This window comes from Peromyscus californicus, unplaced genomic scaffold, assembly GCF_007827085.1.
Source record: "Peromyscus californicus insignis strain IS unplaced genomic scaffold, ASM782708v3 Scaffold_7__1_contigs__length_154581171, whole genome shotgun sequence".
NCBI classification, from domain to species: Eukaryota; Metazoa; Chordata; class Mammalia; order Rodentia; family Cricetidae; genus Peromyscus; species Peromyscus californicus.
The window spans coordinates 111,599,895-111,618,634 of NW_026294595.1; the positions used below are offsets into that span (position 1 = coordinate 111,599,895).

The 18,740-nt window shown below is 40.3% G+C and overlaps 1 protein-coding gene across 1 annotated transcript; it reads left to right on the forward strand.

The window, feature by feature from the left end:
• Nucleotides 1–1,171: 1,171 nt before the first annotated feature.
• LOC128101470 (transcription initiation factor TFIID subunit 6-like) lies at nucleotides 1,172–3,208 on the forward strand. The gene is given in 3 exon segments (XM_052724595.1): nucleotides 1,172–3,050; nucleotides 3,053–3,108; nucleotides 3,110–3,208. Coding segments are annotated over 3 exon segments (2,034 nt in total).
• Nucleotides 3,209–18,740: the final 15,532 nt, after the last annotated feature.

Below are 18,740 nucleotides of genomic sequence, written 5' to 3' on the forward strand. Positions count from 1 at the left end.
GAGAGATAGAGACAGAGAGAGAGACAGAGAGAGAGACATAGAGAGAGAGAGACAGAGAGATAGAGCAGATTTGTTCAGTCTGCAAGGCTGGATGTCTCAGCTGGTCTTCAGTGTACTTTGGAATCCCCACCCCCAAACAAGGCTCTTATACCAGTGATGGGATGAATTTACCAATGAAAGCAAAGGCAAGATAACCAATAGAAAAGATGAGTTTCCTTCCTCCATGTCCTTTATAGAGGCTTCCACCAGAAGATGCAGCTAAGATGTAAGGTAGTATTCTCACACCTCAAAATATGTGATTTGAGGTGGAACTTTCCTACTTCAAATGATATTCAATCAAGAAAATTCCCTCACGAGAGAAACATCTCAGCTTCTTGGGTTTTACGTAATTCTACATGATGTTTTATTGTTGTTGTTGTTTGTTTGGTATTTTTGTTTTTTGATTTTGAGACAGGGTTTCTCTGTGTAGCTTTGGAGCCTGTGTTGGAACTCACTCTGTAGACCAGCCTGCCTCTGCCTCCAGAGAGCTGGGATTAAAGGCATGAGCCACCACCACCCACCTTCCCTGTGTATTTAAAAAAAAAAAGAAAAAAGTAGAGAACAGAAAGTTGAGTGGGTAGAGAAAGGGGATGAACCTCAAAGAAGTTGCAGTTGAAGTGAATATGATTAAACTAAGTTGAACAAAATTATCAAAGAACTGATAAGGATCTTTTAATGTTGATATTTGTTAAAAATCAGAGATTGATATCATTATCAGTTAAATTGTAAAAAGAAAATAAAAAATATAAGCACACCACAAAAGATCTAGAAACAGTAAAATATTGGAGCAAAATTACTCATTTTTTTTTTAGACAAGTTTTCACTGTATAGGCTAGGCAGGCCTTGAACCACAACTCCTCCCAATTCAGCAGGCCATTCCCTAGGATTCTTGGATTAAAGGTGTGAGCGACCACACCCAGCTAAGTAGTGACTAGGGAAACCTTGTCGAGATTTGCTTGTGGAGACTGGCCTCAGAGTTAATTCAATCTTCCAATGGAAAGCGACTTGGGGAGAAGTGGGTGTGGTCTTTAGAGACTATAAAAGGACACTCCTAAGCAGCTCTTTGGCAGCCTGGCTCCATCTCTTCACCCTGGGGTGGCATCCTTCCAGGGACAGGAGTTGGAATTTCAGTATGGCCGAAGAGAAGAAGCTGAAACTCAGCAATACTGTGTTGCCCTCTGAGTCCATGAAGGTGGTGGCAGAGTCCATGGGCATTGCTCAGATTCAGGAGGAGACTTGCCAACTCCTGACAGATGAGGTCAGCTACCGCATCAAGGAGATTGCCCAGAATGCTTTGAAGTTCATGCACATGGGAAAGCGGAAGAAACTCACTACCAGTGACATTGACTGTGCATTGAAGCTAAGGAATGTGGAGCCATTGTATGGCTTCCATGCTCAGGAATTCATCCCTTTCCGGTCAGCCTCTGGTGGGGGCCAAGAGCTTTACTTCTATGAGGAGAAGCAAGTGGACCTAAGCGATATCATCAACACCCCTCTGCCTCAGGTGCCTCTGGATGTCTGCCTCAAAGCACATTGGCTGAGCATTGAAGGCTGCCAGCCAGCTATACCAGAGAATCCACCCCCAGCACACAAAGAGCAGCAGAAGGATGAGGCCACAGAACCCCTGAAGTCAGCAAAGCCAGGCCAAGAAGATGATGGACCCCTGAAAGGCAAAGGTCAAGGGGAAGCTGCAGTTGATGGCAAAGGAGAAGAGAAGAAAGCACCTCCTTTGCTGGAGGGAGCCACTTTGTGCCTGAAGCCCCGTAGCATCCATAAACTGTCAATGGAACAGCAGTTGTTTTACAAAGCGATCGCAGAAGCCTGTGTAGGATCCTTTGAGGCCAAGAGAGCAGAAGCTCTGCAAAGCATTGCCACCGACCCGGGGCTCTATCACATGCTACCATGGTTCAGTATCTTCATCTCTGAGGGGATCCGTGTTAAAGTGGTTCAGAATAACCTGGCCTTGCTCATCTATCTGATGCGCATGGTGAAGGCCCTGATGGACAATCCCATGCTGCATCTAGAGAAATATATGCATGAGCTGATTCCAGCGGTAATGACCTGCATTGTGTGCAGACAGTTGTGTCTGCGGCCAGATGTGGACAATCACTGGGCACTCCGGGATTTTGCTGCCTGTCTAGTGGCCCAGATCTGTAAACATTTCAGCGCAACCACCAACAACATCCAGTCCTGGATCACCAAGACCTTTACTAAGTGCTGGGTAGATGAGAAGACTCCGTGGACAACTCGATATGACTCCATTGCAGGCCTGGCAGAGCTGGGACACAATGTGATTAAGATGCTGATTCTGCCAAGGCTGCAGCAGGAAGGGGAACGGATCCACAGGGTCCTGCATGGGCCTGTGCTGAGCAACATTGACCATATCGCAGCACACCGTGTGCAGAGCCTTTTCCTGAAACACTGTGGCCCGGTACTGGCGAAGCTGCGCCCTCCACCTGACGATCAGGATGCCTACCGGGGAGAATTTGGGTCCCTTGGGCCCCTTCTCTGCTCCCATGTCGTGAAGGCCAGGGCCCAGGCTGCTCTACAAGCTCAGCAGGTCAACAGGACCACACTCACCATCACACAGCCTCGGCCCACACTGACCCTCTCGCAGGCCCCTCAGCCAGGCCCTCGGACCCCTGGCTTATTGAAGGTTCCTGGTTCCACTGCCTTGCCTGTCCAGACACTGGTGTCTGCTAGAGCTGCTGCCCCTCCTCAGCCTTCTCTTCCTCCAACCAATTTTATTGTAATGTCCTCATCTTCCAGTGCCTCATCGACCCAGCGGGTCTTGTCCCTCGGCACCTCAGCTCCTGGCTCAGGCTCTACCATTACCTCTCCTGTCACCACCACGGTTCCCAGCGTGCAGCCCATCATCAGAGTGGTCTCTAAGGCCACCACCGGACCCCCAAGCACAGCCCCTGCTGGCCCTGGCCGTGTTCAGAAATACATTGTGGTCTCCCTTCCCCCAACAGGGGAAGGCAAAGGAGACCCTCCTTCTCATCCTTCTCCAGTCCCCCTGCATCATCTTCGCCATCCCCACTTGGGGGCAGTGCCCTCCTTGGGGCAGAAGTAGGAAGCTGGGGACAGTCCACCTCCAGCTCCAGGTACTCCAAAGGCTAATGGCTCCCAGCAAACTGGACCTGGCTTCCCTCAGCCTCCTCTGTGATAGCATCACATCTCCTGACCTCCTCTTGTGCAGATTCCTTTATGCACAAAGATCGCTGGAGGGAGGAGGTTGTTCCCCCAGTGACTTTCTTTTTAGGTACAGTAAAGTGAATTCCTCAGAATAAAAGTTGGATTTGTTAAAAAAAAAAAAAAAAAAATCACACTCCAAGTGCCAGCCAGGTTCATTCTTCACCAGACCAGACAGAGTGTGATTCTAAACATTCTGGTTCCAGAGACTGCTAGATCTATCCACATGTTGAGGATTGGACCCCAGAGCTGAACTAATATTGTTCTGTCCTGACTCAATATTGCTGAGGCCAGAGACAAGTCTGTGGAGAAATGGAGTCAGACATCTCACAAGCCTTCCAGGAAGAACTTACCTTCTTCATCTGCCTGAACTGCCCAGACACCATAAGCTGTGGTCACAGCTTCTGTCGAGCCTGCCTCCACCTTTCTTGGAAAGACATTCAGCTTCCTGTCCATTGCCCTACATGTAGGGAACATCCGAGCAGAAGGACTTCAGAACCAACACTGTTTTGAAGAAGCTGATGTCCATTGCCAGACAAGCCAGCCTCATGAAGTACCTGTGCTCTGAGGAGCATAAATGTGTGACCCACAAGGAGACAAAGAGGATCTTCTGTGTTGAGAACAGGATCTACCTCTGTCAGCTCTGCTCTGACTCCCATGAGCACAGAGGTTGTAGTGGGTAGCCATTCCAGCTTTGATCTAGAAGTTCCAACCCCCATTGAGACTTCAGCAACTGTCATGCCTACAAGGCGGGGCCAAGGGAGGCGCCTGGAGACCCGAGATCTGGATGGGTCAGGGATTTCTCTCTGTTCCAGGACCCTGGACAGTGGAGGTGGGCCAATCAGAGATCCAGAGAACACCACTGGACTGCGATACACCTTCTCCAGACCCAGCGACCTACCTATCCCTTAATTTGTAAGTTACTCCATTAAATACATCTCCTTTTAACTACGTGGAGTGACCTTAATAATTTCACCAATATCTGGTGCTCAAGTGGGGCAAATTCCAAAGGCCTGGGTGGCTCCCACCCTCAGCCTCCTCCCTGGCTAGCAGGTACCTAAACCTGCCTGCAAAGTTCCATATAACCAGGGAACGCCCACAGGGTTCTTAGCCCCAGACCAGTAAAAGAGGCACTCCCCTGCATCCTGTGTGTCGGCTCTGGCTCCCACCATCTCGACTCCTTTGAGCTGCAGTCAGCCAAGATCACCAGCAGGCCCTGCTTTGGAGCTGTACCACTGCCACCTGCTGGCTGAAAAGTGCTACTACACCCCCCCAAAACCACGAAAGGTAAGCATATTGTTTCAAGTAAAAGTACTTGATAATTTTCCACCTTAAAATTGACTAACAAATTTTGAGTAATTCTTGTTAAATGGCCGACAACATTACCTCACAAGAATTTGAAAACCTTTTTGCCTGTATGATGAATGACATCTTCCTGGAAATATACGACCTTCCTAAGGCATATCTGGCCTGTACCATTTTGGCATTCATCATAATAATTCACACAGTGTTCAAACACTGGTTTAATAACAAGAACAAAGATGAGTCATTATTGGGACTGATACAGGCTTTAAAAGATAGCAATGAAAACTTACAGAAAAAGATTCTCTGGAATCTGCTAACCAGGATTTACAGGCTTTAAAAGATAGCAATGAGGTCTTACAGAAAAAAGATTCTCTCTCTGGAATCTGCTAACCAGGATTTACAGGCTTTAAAAGATAGCAATGAAAACTTACAGAAAAAGATTCTCTCTTTAATCTACTTTAAAAGACAGCAATGAAAACTTACAGAAAAAGATTCTTTCTCTGGAATCTGCTGATCAGGATTTACAAAACAGGCTTGTACCAAAAATTGATCTTATTGATAATAAATGTGAATATTTAATGGACAGAACACTAACTCTCCAGACACTATATAAGGAAGAAAGATTATCATTAATTGATAAGATAAGGGCCACGGAATCATGTGTTTCTGAGGAACATAAAAACTTCTATGATTCCATGAGAAATCTGGAGTCCCTTGCCAGAGAGGTGGTTCATTCCCTAGAACAGACCCTAGGTGCTCATTTGAAAGCCTTAGAAGAAATTCTCAGTAAACATGACAAGGGACCTAATAAGCAGAAGGGCAAGACCATAGAGGTTGTAACATCTCCAAATGGCTCTCATACAATGGCTTATCCTGTTATCATCCATGAGAAGCCAGCAGATGACACACCCTGAGCCATATAATACATATACATTACAACCAATTTCAACAAGGGACTTTAAAAATATAAAGGAAGCAGTAGTTATGTATGGGATACACTCCACATAAGACAGACAGATGTTAAATTCATGGTCTACCTCACATAGAATCATCCCAGATGACTAGCATCAGTTAATTTCAGCTGTTCTAGAATATAGCCAGCAGCTACAGTGGAAAAGCTGGTTGAGAGAAGAGGCAAAAAATTTAGAACAAGGTAAACTCAGAGGTTTTGTGATCTCCCAAGATCAAATACTTGGTGAGGGATGTTTTGCTGACAGGAATGTACAAGCCACTTATGATGAGCATACAATATCCCTATGCCGTACAGCAGCTCTAAATGCTCTGGAAAAAATTCCACAACCTGGAAAACCAACTGAGGTATACACAAAGATATTTCAGGGACCGCACGAACCCTTCACGATTTTTTACAAAGGCTGAAAACAGCTATAACAAAAGCTGTATCAGATAAAGAATTAAGAAAAGTATTAACTGAGTCCTTGGCGTTTGACAATGCTAATGCAGAATGCAGAATAATACTTACACCATTAAAGATCAGATCTGCTCCTTTGGAAGAATGGATTCAGTATACTAATGGTGTTGAGTCTCATAACTACAGTTATGAGGCTTGGATAGGAGAGACAAATCCCAGAGGTGAAAGAAGACCCCGTGTTACCAAATGTTTTAAATGTGGTACACCAGGTCATATAAGTAAAAACTGTACATGGGGTACTCCTAGAAGTAATATTCCTTTTAGGAATAGCCTAAACAGGAGACCCCAACCACCTCCCAGATTATGTAGAAGGTGTGGCAAAGGCTGACATTGGACCAGTGAGTGCAGATCAAAAATAGATATACGAGGCAACCCTTTACTGGTGGGAAATGCCTCAGGGGGCCTCTTGCAGGCCCCCAAATCAAATGTAGTATAAACATTCCCAGCCACTGTGGAAAAATTCCTCTCCAGGACAACTGAAAAAAAAACAATGCCTAATGTAAAAATTGATACTGCAATGGATGATAAAACAGCTCTGATAGGTGGATCACAGTTTATAAAGAACACTATAAACCAAATATTTTGGTAGACTTCAATAAATGAACAAAGACCAAAGCTTAGAATTTGAATTAATGGCCTGGTTATGGAGGGCCTGGTAGCACAGGTGCAGATGTGACTATAATTACACCAAAATCATGGCATTCGAATTGGCCTCTTCAAGAGGTAGATGTCCAACTTTTAGGGATTGGCACCCTATCTCAGATAAAACAGAGTTCAAGATGGGTTGAATGCATAGGGCCAGAAGGACAGAGAGGAAGACTGAAGCCATATGTAGCAAATGTAGCAGTAAATCTTTGGGGCCGAGATCTGTTACAACAGTGGAATACCCAGATTAAAATTCTTACACTTTCAGAAAAGGAATGCAGACCAATGCATGTTTCTAGGAATAATATCATGACATGCTATAAAAATCAGCCACCAACCATTCAGGCTGTTCACAAACAGAGCATGACTGCTGTTGAACTCTCAGAAGTACCAACTGCTTTACCTTTAAAAGGGCTAACTAATAAACCTGTCTGGGTTGGACAATGGCCTTTGACAAAAGACAAGCTACAAGTTTTAGAACAGCTGGCTCAAGAGCAGTTAAATGCTCAACACATTGAAGAATCCACCAGCCCTTGGAATTCTCCTGTATTTGTTATTAAAAAAGTCTGGTAATTGGAGAAGGCTGACAGATCTGAGAGCTATTAATAAAGTAATTCAGCCAATGGGCTCCCTACAGACTGGGATGCCCTTGCCCTCTCTGCTACCTAAAGAATGGCCTATAATAGTTATTGACTTAAAAGACTGTTTCTTTACCATACCCTTACAAGAAAATGATAGAGAAAAATTTGCCTTCACAGTACCTAATTATAACAATTCTCAGCCAGTCAAGAGATATCAACAGAAGGTCCTCCCACAGGGAATGTTAAACAGCCTTACTTTGTGCCAATACTTTGTGCAGAAACCATTGGAGATAATTCGTGTAAAGTTTCCACAATCCATAATTTATCACTATATGGATGATATCCTATTAGCTGATCCAAAGTTAGATACATTAGAAAGTATGTTTGAAGAAGTAAAAAAACGTTTTGCCTCACTGGGGACTGCAAATTGCTCCTGAAAAAATACAAAGAGGAGATTCTATTAACTACTTAGGATATAAGATAGAGCTACAAAAAATTAGACCCCAAAAGGTACAGCTAAGGAGAGATCGGTTGAAGACTCTTAATGATTTTCAAAAGTTATTAGGAAGTGTTTCCCACTTACTGGGTATCATGGGAATACCCAAAGATGGACTACAAAATTTGGCTAATACTCTAGAAGGGGACAAAGAATTAAATAGTCCAAGAGAATTATCAGCCAAAGCTGAGAAGGAATTGGCTCTAGTAGAAAAGACAATTCGAGAAGCACATGTGGATCGTGTGGATCCAGAACTTAAATGCATTCTTGTCATATTCCCTTCCAGACATTCCCCAACAGGTATTTTGATGCAGAGGGAAGATATTATATTGGAATGGATATTCCTACCATGTAAACCAAATAAGAAATTAAAGACTTGTATAGAAAAGATCTCTGATTTGATTCAAAAAGGTAAACTAAGACTTCACCAGTTGACAGGAATGGACCCAGCAGAAATTGTAGTACCTTTAACTAATGAGGAAATTTCATCACTATGGAAAGATAATGAATACTGGCAGGGAGCCTGTAGTAACTTTTTGGGAGAGATTAACAACCACTATCCCAAAAGCAAGAGAATAGAATTCATAAAGAAGACTGATTGGGTCCTTCCTCACATTGTATGACAAAAGCCAATTTCTGGAGTCCTCACATTCTATACTGATGCAAATAAATCAGGGAAAGCAGGATATAAATCAGGAGACTTAAGTAAAGTGATACAAAGTCCAAACAGCTCTGTACAAAAGGCAGAACTGTATGCCATTCTTATGGTGCTGATGGACTTCACAGAACCCCTCAATATAGTCACTGACTCTCAATATGCAGAAAGAGTTGTTTTACATATTGAAACTGCTGAATTTATTCCTGATAATACAGAATTAACTTCATTATTCATACAATTGCAGGAAATCATCAGAAAAAGGGAACATCCTATATATATAACACATATCAGATCCCATACAGGTCTGCCAGGACCTTTAGCACAAGGTAATGATGAGATTAATCAGTTACTAATAGGTAATGTGCTAGAAGCCTCAGAATTTCATAAGAAATACCATGTAAATAGCAAAGGTTTGAAGAAGGATTTCTCCATCACTTGGCAACAGGCCAAGGATATTGTGAAAAAATGTCCTACTTGTTCCATCTATAACCAAATTCCATTACCTGCAGGGAGCAATCCAAAAGGTATACAAAGAAATGAAATTTGGCAGATGGATGTGTTTCATTTTGCAGACTTTGGAAGATTAAAGTATGTACATTATACCATTGACACCTATTCAGGATTTCAATGGGCAACTCCTATGAGTTCTAAAAAGGCTGATTCTGTGATTACACACCTATTAGAAGTTATGGCCATCATGGGGATACCTGTACAAATTAAGACAGACAATGCCCCAGCATATGTCTCCAATAAAATGAGACAATTCTTTGCTTATTTCAATATAAAGCATGTTACAGGTATACCACACAATCCCACAGGCCAAGAAGTCATAGAAAGATCCAATCGAACTTTAAAGGATATGCTAAATAAACAGCAACAGGTAACAATGACTCCTAGAAATAGATTGCATAGTGCTTTATTAACCTTGAATTTTCTCAATGCTGATGAGAAAGCAACAACAGCTGTGGAGAGGCATTGGACGACAGACAAAACTCCTGAGCTAAACCAACCGGTTTATTTTGAGGAATTGCTGACCTCAGAATGGAAACCTGGATATGTTCTACATTGGGGAAGGGTTTTTGCCTTTGTTTCTGCAGGAGAAGAAAAGCTATGGATACCAACAAAATTAATAAAAATTCGATTTGAACAGGAAAAACCCCTTGATGAGGAGAAGTAAAGATCATCCACCAATGTGACATCTCTACAAGTTGTAAGAAAAATTTAACAATCAAAGGTTGGAGTAGGGTTCTGTTTTTGTCTTTCCAGAATAATGGAAATACCCATCCTCCAAAAATCATAAGGCCTTGGATAGCTGGATGTTTACAGCAGAAAGAAAGAATCTATTGGTACCAATCTACACACGGTAAAATCTCACTGTCTAACATCTATCTCTCTATCAATCTAGAAAAGTTGTGGTTCCAATTCAATTATAAGCCAAGCTGGCTTTGGAGATGGAATTGGCTCACTCCTTCTCTAAACCCAAGCACATTGCTAAAAGAAAAGTTTGAGAGATTCTTCAGTCCCATATCAGAAGAACCCTCTGCTGTGGGACAGAAGGAAACCAATAAAAAGGGACCATTGTCTTCTAGACTCTAATTCTCTCCATGCTTACTCTTGATTTCTCAGAATCCTTTCTTACATGCTATGTTCTCTTTAAATCCAAATCTTCCATTTTGATAACAAATAAGTTTTTCCAATCGCAATCTCAGAGGTCTCCAGAAGGAAGATGGAGCCCCAACAACAACAACTCTACCCCATCCAGAATGATGCCATGGTAATCATCATCATACTACACTTCTTGCCAGAATTTCAGACAATCTTACCCATTACTCTAAGACTTGCTGCAGAACCTACAGTTAGTCTAACTGAGATTTAACTATCTGAGCTTTCTCACAGTACCCAACAGAGATAACATCACCCCCTAAACAGCAGGAAGCAATTCTAAGAAAACGATGCCCCTTCTCCCTTAGGTTTCATAATTCTCAGGGTTATGGATGATGGTTATAGGGTTGGGGATGGAAGAAAATATTAGGCTCAATATTCTAAAGAAAAAGAGAGAAAAAAAGGAAAAGAAGAAATGGAATGGATAGGTATAAGATATTATGGTAGATTATTATATATACTAGTAAACAAATTTAGTAAAATACCAGCCTTAGATAATTTACACCGTATTTTGCACTGTTATGGATTCTTATATGTTGATACAAATGTAAACTATTTTTATATTCCTGTTTAAGATAACTTGTATATTGATACAAATACAGAACTATATTTGTTATAATGTACATATATTTCTACTCTTGTTTGAAATATTTGTATATTGATACAAATGTAAATTTATATCTGTCATACTTTATGTATGTTCTACTTCTGTTTAGGATATTCAGTATATGGATATATATTTAAGATTATTGTCATATTGCATATCGCACTATATATTCCTACCTCTATTATAAATATCTTGTGTATTGTCACAATTTTGAAGTCATTGTTCTTTACCACACATTTGCTTATAGACTGTTTACCTTGTTTACATGAAGCCTTAGTCCTTAGGTTATTTCGGTAGATAAGACCTATAGATTTATAGTCACCTATGCTTGTCATCTCTATAGTTAAGTTAGTTAGGTTATCCAGATTTACAGATACATATGTCAGATGGACAGGTAGTCTTCAAACACTTCATAGACCTAGAGAATATGGCATTTAAATAACTTAGAATTCTGTTGACGTGAGACACAATTGCTCCTGGCTGCACCAATTTGATCCCGAGAGAATGTTGGGCTTCTAAGACATTTCCATTTGGAAGTTTGTCTTCTTGGCACAAAATGGCCTACTGGGCAAAGAACTGCCCTTGCCTCGACGGCTGACAGTACAAATGCAATGCTGTCCTTTCTGGACAAGCGGGACACAAGGAAAGTGACCACTGTACTCTGCCAAGACAGGGTAAGATGGTTTTTCAGAATTCCTGCTTCTGAAAATGGTCTGTCAGATACTTTAGGCTTGTAGCCAATTTGAATGCACCAACAATGCTGAGAAACATTAGGTGACTGTCCAGGCTGCCAGCTGTCTCGGTCTACTCTTGCAAGATTCCCGAAAGTTGCTTGCATCCATCTACCATTTCTCAGGTACCATTATATTCCTTCTCAGGTCTTTGATGGGATTGAAGACAAGCAGTTATAGTTACAACATAGTAGATAGAACATATTAAGTATTAGATTCAGGTTCTTTAGGATAGGACACCTTTTGGAATGATCTTTGTAACATGCCATTTACCTATGCTCTATAATTCTCTGGATTTTAGTATGTGTTTCTTGCTTGATATTGTTTGCATTGGTTGTAGTTCCATCTTATCTGGGTCATTATCCCTCATTATTCCTGGACAATATTTGATAACCATTCCTTTGTATATAGTCTTGTATGAGGTTAGAACCTTCTTATTTAGACAAAAAGGGGAAGAAGTAGTGGGTAGCCATTCCAGCTTTGATCTGGAAGTTCCAACCCCCATTGAGACTTCGGAAACTGTCACATCTACAAGGCAGGGCCAAGGGAGGTGCCTGGAGACCCGAGATCTGGAAGGGCCAGCGCTCTCTCTATGTTCCAGGACCCTGGACGGTGGAGGTGGGCCAAGCAGAGATCCAGAGAACACCGCTGGACTGCGATACACCTTCCCCAGACCCCGCGACCTACCTATCCCTTAATTTGTAAGTTACGTCATTAAATAAATCTCCTTTTAACTACGTGGAGTGGCCTTAATAATTTCACCAATAGAGGTCACAAACACAGTTCCATTGAAGTAACTGCTGAGGGGCAAATGAAAAGAATTTTACAGCAAATGGCATCATTGAGGGAGAAGATCCAAGAAAATAAAGGGAATATAGAGGCAGAGGACAGAATGACAACTATGTGGATGGACTACTTGACACTGCGGGAGCAAATGGTCAGAGCAGAGTATAGGAGACTGTGTCCGGTCCGGGGTCAAGAGGAAGAGCAACATGTTGAATGTATGAAAAATGAAGGCCAATATGTTTTAGAGAGGCCTGCCTAGCCTATATAGTGAAAACTTGTCTAAACAAAAATAATGAGTAACTTTGCAGCAATATTTTACTGTTTCTAAATATTTTGTGGTTTGCTTACATTTTTGCTTTCCTTTTTACAATGTAATAGATAATGATATCAATCTGTGATTTTAGCAAATATCGACATTAAAAGATTCTTATTAGTTCTTTGATAATTTTGGTCAACTTATTTTATTATATTCACTTCAACTGCAACTTATTTGAGATTCACAACCTTTCTCTACCCACTCAACTTTCTGTTCTTTTCTTTTTCTTTTTTTAAAAATACATGTTTGGGAAGCCGGGTGGTGGTGGCTCATGCCTTTAATCCCAGCACTCTGTAGGCAGAGGCAGGCTGATGTCTGTGAAGTTGAGGCCAGCCTGCACTACAGAGTGAGTTCCAACACAAGCTCCAAAGCTACACAGAGAAACCCTGTCTCAAAAACAAAAAACAATAACTAAAAACATGTAGAACTAACTAAAACTCAAGAAGCTGAGATGCTTGTCTCATGAGGGAAATTTCTTGATTGAATATCTTTTGAAGTAGGAAAGCTCCACCTAAACTCACACATTTTGAGGTGTGAGAATACACCTCACATCTTAGCTGCATCTTCTGGTGGCAGCCTCTATAAAGGACATGGAAGAAGGAAACTCTTTCATCTTTTCTATTTGTTATCTTGCCCTCACTCTCACTGGCCAGTTCATCCCTTCACTGGTATAAGAGCGTTCTTTTGGGGGTGGGGATTCCAAAGGATACTGAAGACCAGCTGAGACATTGAGCTGTGCAGACTGAACAAATACTCTCCCTTTCTGTCTCTGTCTCTCTGTCTCTCTGTCTCTGTCTCTCTCTCTCCCTTTCTCTCTCTCTCTTTCTCCCCCCCCCCAATCTCTCTGTATGTGTGTGTCTGAGTATTCATTTAGCTTTGTTCCTCTAGATTTAGAGGGGTTACCACACTTATCTCTTGGGTTTTACTTAATTCCACATGTGGTCAGTTTGACAACCACATATAGCCATCACGATTCCTTCAAACTTTCCAACATCCATATCAACATATTCATTGTTCTAGTATTGTCTATGTAACCATTACTAGGAGAGACTGCTTCACAGCAGATTTCCTAGAATTCTGACTCTTACTATCTTTTCTGACACCTCTTCAACAATATTTCTAGAGCCATTGCAAATATTGTGAATAGAACAGCAAGGGAAACATAAAATTAGGAAAAATTATTTATTCATTGAAGTAGTTTCATGCCTTCAGATAGAGACTGTAAGAAACAATGGGTGGGGATGGGTGAATAGACAGCTCCATTCTCTTGTTTGGATTCTATGTTGTCTTCCAGAATTCTTCAGCTGGATCAATCTCTAGTTGTTCATATGGTGGTTTATATGATACTGATCCCTTTATGTAACATAAACCTTAAAAAGTCTTATTAGCAAAAAACCCAGAGCCGGACATTGGGGTCAAAACTGAAAGCTCAGAGAAGCAGAGCTAGCCAACTACAAATTATATCCTCTTTGAAATCTTCAGTCTCAAGACAGTGAGTTCCTGTTTCCTCATGCCTTATAGAACTTTTTCTGCCCTGCCATCTTACTTCCTGGGATTAAAGATGTGTATTCTTCTCAACCAAAGACTTGCAGTCTCAAGTGGTGGGATTAAAGGTGTGTGCTATCTTGCCCAGCTCTGTTCTCCATGTGGCCTTGAACTCACAGGGAACTCTGTTTCCCGAATGATAGGATTAAGGGTGTGTGCCATCACTATCTAGCCTCTATGTCTAATAAAGTGGCTGGCTTTGTTCTCTAATTCCCAGATGAGTTTTCCTGGGGTGAAAAATATACCACCACAGTGTCCCATGTTTAATCAGCTGTCATTTAGTTCTCATTCTATTGATGATGAGCACTGAAGTTGTACTTTGGCTACTGTGATGAACACTTTATTTGTATGTATGGTACATATGCCCATGTGTAGATGTAACCAGCGGTCTAATTAAATAAGAAACACAGAGCCAATTCAGAGAAGAAAGCCAAGAGGTCAGAGCTAAGAGCCTCACCCTTCCTGATTCAGGGATCCTCTCCAGCCAAGAGAGCTCTCCGAAAAGGGGACCTACTTCCTGTGTGTGTCTTTATATAGTCTAGCTGTTCTGCCTTCTCATTGGTTGTAAACCCAAACATGTGACTGCCTCGTCACTGCCTGAATGTACCGCCCTCCAGGTCCTTAAAGGCGTGCGCCACTGCCGCCATGCACTTGCTATGGCTCTAATAGCTCTGACCCCCAGACAACTTTATTTATTAACATACAATTAAAATCACATTTCAGTACAAGTAAAATACCACCACATTTCCCCTTTTCTATTTTAATAAAAAGGAAAAAAAAGAAAAAGGTTATAACTAACAAAAGAAAAACTATATACAAAAGTACAATGACTATATACAATATATACAAGTAATAAATGTCTAGTCCATTTGTATTTGACAAATTCAGAGAAAATAATTTCATTATCTATCCTATTTTGTTAAGTCCAAAATGTATCTAATTCACTTTCTATCCTAATTAATCTTCAACTATAACTAACCAACCTTCAACTCCCTCAGAGGCCCAAGAAGGAAATAATATTAGCTAACAAAAATAAAAACAGAAAGTGCATGCAAGCAACTTCCAAAAAATTTGTGAGTTGACAGAAACAGCCAGCTGCCTGGACAGTCACCTGAGGTTTCTCCACAGTGTTGGGGCATCATCTTCAGCCTATAGGCTTAGCATATCTGACAGACTCATTTGTGAAGTAGGATGTACACAAGGTCATCAGATCAACCTCACATTGGGTGAGAGCAGTCCCTGTACCAGTAACACCTGAATTCCACTAGTGTCATGTCCTGATTCAGGATTTTAAATTCTGGAAATTGTTGATGGTTTTTTAATTCAGCTGTCCATTCTTCTTGGCTGTGTATATATGGCTTCATCTCAGCATCCCGTTCTTCTCCACATCCCTCTATCAAATGCCAGTCTACTATTGAGAGGCGTGAGCTTAGTTACTCTTCAAGAATAACTGTTTCAGCTGCTGTTCCATTGCACATCAGAAGCCATCGGCCCACTGCCTGTTCAGCTGCCTTCGAAGAAAAGGGCACTGTACCTTTTCCGAATTGCGAAGGCCACTTCAGGGATGGTGCCATATTGTCCTGGCCTCAGAAGATGCCTTTTGATAAAGCCATAACCACACTTGTTTTGGCAAGAATCAGTAGTCCTTTGTTTCATGTCCTGTCTGTCCATTTTGTCAGCAGTTGATTCAAGGATACTTTGTTGTCCAGTGGCTAACTTTTGCCACAATGAAAGTTAACTCCATATGCAGTTTCTTCAATGCCCATATTTTATCTGAAGTAGATTGGTACTGCCAGGAGCCGACATGTCTCATAATCATAACAAAAAAGAAAAATTTTCTAAGTTATTAAAACATTTTAAATGCCATATTCTGTAGATCTCTGAAGGGTTTGAAGATGACCTGTCTAAAATATATCTGCTCAATTTTTAAAACATATCTAATATGACTACAAGTTCTATTGTAATGTCTAACTACTAACTTTCATTTCTTTATATCCTAATAGTTGGTAATAATAACATTCAAGGATCAGAAAATTGCATTGTTAAATGAACGGTATAAGTACAATTAGAAATATACATATAGCATTTTTTAACAATATCAATTTCAATATATATAATTTGTATACAATATAAAACAATCCAATCCAATGTAAAGTATTTAAAACTAGTAATTGTCTTTTTCTTCTTCTTTCTTTCTCTTTTTTTTTTAAACAAGAACCTTAAATCTAATCTCCTTTGCTTAGCCTTTTTCCTAACCCTTGACAGCAACTTGTAACCAACTCCCCTAAACAATGAAAATTATCCCAGACCCAAAACCCATTAAAAAGACCAAAAAACCACCCGCCCCACACCACCTCTTTGGGAATGTGGGCGTTGTATTCTTAAAATTGCTTCCTGCTGGGTATGGGCGAAGTTATCTTTAACCTGAAAGAAAAATTTTAGGTTAATTGTCAAATTCTAGGAAAGGTAACTATGTCCTTCATTATCCAGTCTGTGTGTAATGCCAAAGTTCAGGGTTTATCTCAAGTCTTTATTCAAATAGTCTTTGAGACTGGATCATCTCAGCTAGTCATCTCAAAATTGCTCTGAGCACCTTGTAGTTCAAAGCTGATCTGTAGATGATGTTTGTCAGCTTAATGATGTTATTATTGTCCACCTGGAATTGTTGTTGTTGTGGGACCCCAACTTCTTCCTGGAGACTTCAGTTGATGTTAGGCCTGGCTGTGATTTCCTGCAGAAAACTGATAAGAGACACGAACACAAAGACATATATATGCAGCTAATTGAAGCCTTTTTTCTAGAATTAATTAATACTCTATATGACCATTCATATCTTAACAAAGGTTAAAATGTATATATATCTATATATCTATATATATTAATCTTGTAAATTTTGATATAAAATTTATACTTTAAGAAAAGTTTTAAAGAATCAGAATAGAATCAAAGAGTTGAGATTAGTAATAGAATAGTCCCTTACTTAATTTGGCTTTTCTCCTGTCCCATAGCAGAAGATGGCTCTTTTATTCTGGCATGATACAGGGGGTTTGCATTTTCCTTTTAACAACATGTTTGAGTTTAAAGAAGGAGAGAGCCATTCTCCAACTCTAAAGTCAGCTTTAAATTTTAATTGAACTGGGACTATTAGAAGACCAATAGTGTTAAATTTTTAGAGAAAAGCAGAAACAAACATTTAGGAAGACATAAAATTTTTTAGATAATATATACCCATACGCCGTTTCACTCTGTTTCCTGGGATAGATGATTTGTCCCTTTTCTTCAGTTGTCTCATTTGTCCAGTGTTCTTCAGATTCCTTAACCCTCATTCTCCTAAAAAACAAAAACAAAAACCTTTCCCCAAGACTAATTTTGGGGATGTTCCTTTTTGGCAAGTTATTATCTGATTAAATGAAAAGACATGTGTTACTGGTAAGTTAGTTTAATTTGGATGTTCATGCTGGTTGATGAACTATCACCTCCTCTAATTAAGAGGTTCCTCTTGTTCAAATCGAACCTTTATCAATTTTGATGGTACCCACAACTTATCTTCTCCTGTAGAAACAAAAGCAAAACCTCGTCCCCAACGTAACACATACCCTGGTTTCCATTCTGAGGTCAGCACATCCTTAAAGTATATAGGCTGATTTAATTCTGTAGTTTTTTCTATTATCCAATGTCTCTCTGCAGCTGTTGTTCCTTTCTCATTGGCATTAAGAAAATTCAAAGTTAATAGAGCATTATGCAGTCTGTTTCTGGGGGTTTTTGTTACCCCTTTCTGTTTATTTGGCATATCCTTTAGAGTTCTGTTTGATCTTTCTACAATTGCTTGACCTGTAGGATTATGTGGTATGCCTGTAATATGCTTTATATTGTAATAAGCAAAAAACTGTTTCATTTTAACAGAGACATATGATGGAGCATTATCAGTTTTGATTTGTGCAGGTATACCCATGATGGCCATAACCTCGAGCAAATGAGTGATTACAGAATCAGCTTTTTTAGAACTCAAAGCAGTTGCCCACTGAAATCCTGAATAAGTATTGATAGTGTGGTGTACATATTTCAGTTTTCCAAATTCTGCAAAGTGAAACACGTCCATCTGCCAGATTTCATTCCTTTGAGTACCTTTTGGGTTACATCCAGCTGGTAATGGCGTTTGATTGTAGAAGGAACAAGTAGGACATTTCTTTACTATTTCTTTGGCTTGTTGCCAGGTTATGGAAAAATCCTTTTTTAAACCTTTACTATTGACATGATGTTTTTTATGAAATTCTGAGGCCTCCAGCACATTTCCTATCAATAATTTATCAATCTCATCATTGCCTTGTGCTAGAGGGCCTGGCAGACCAGTATGGGATCGAATGTGAGTTATATATAAAGAATGACTCCTTTTCCTGATTGTATCTTGTAATTGAATAAATAGTGAAGTTAATTCTGAAGCATCAGGGATAAATTCTGCAATTTCAATATGTAATACTACTCTTTCAGCATACTGAGAGTCAGTTACTATGTTGAGAGGTTCTGAAAAATCCATTAATACCAACAGAATAGCATACAATTCTGATTTTTGAACTGAATTATAAGGACTTTGAACCACTTTACTTAAATTTTCTGATTTGTAACCTGCCTTTCCTTGTTTGTTGGCATCTGTATAAAATGTACCAACTCCAGATATGGGTTTTTTCCGTACAATTCGAGGCAAGATCCAATCAGCTCTCTTTATAAGATCAATTCTATCGCTTTTG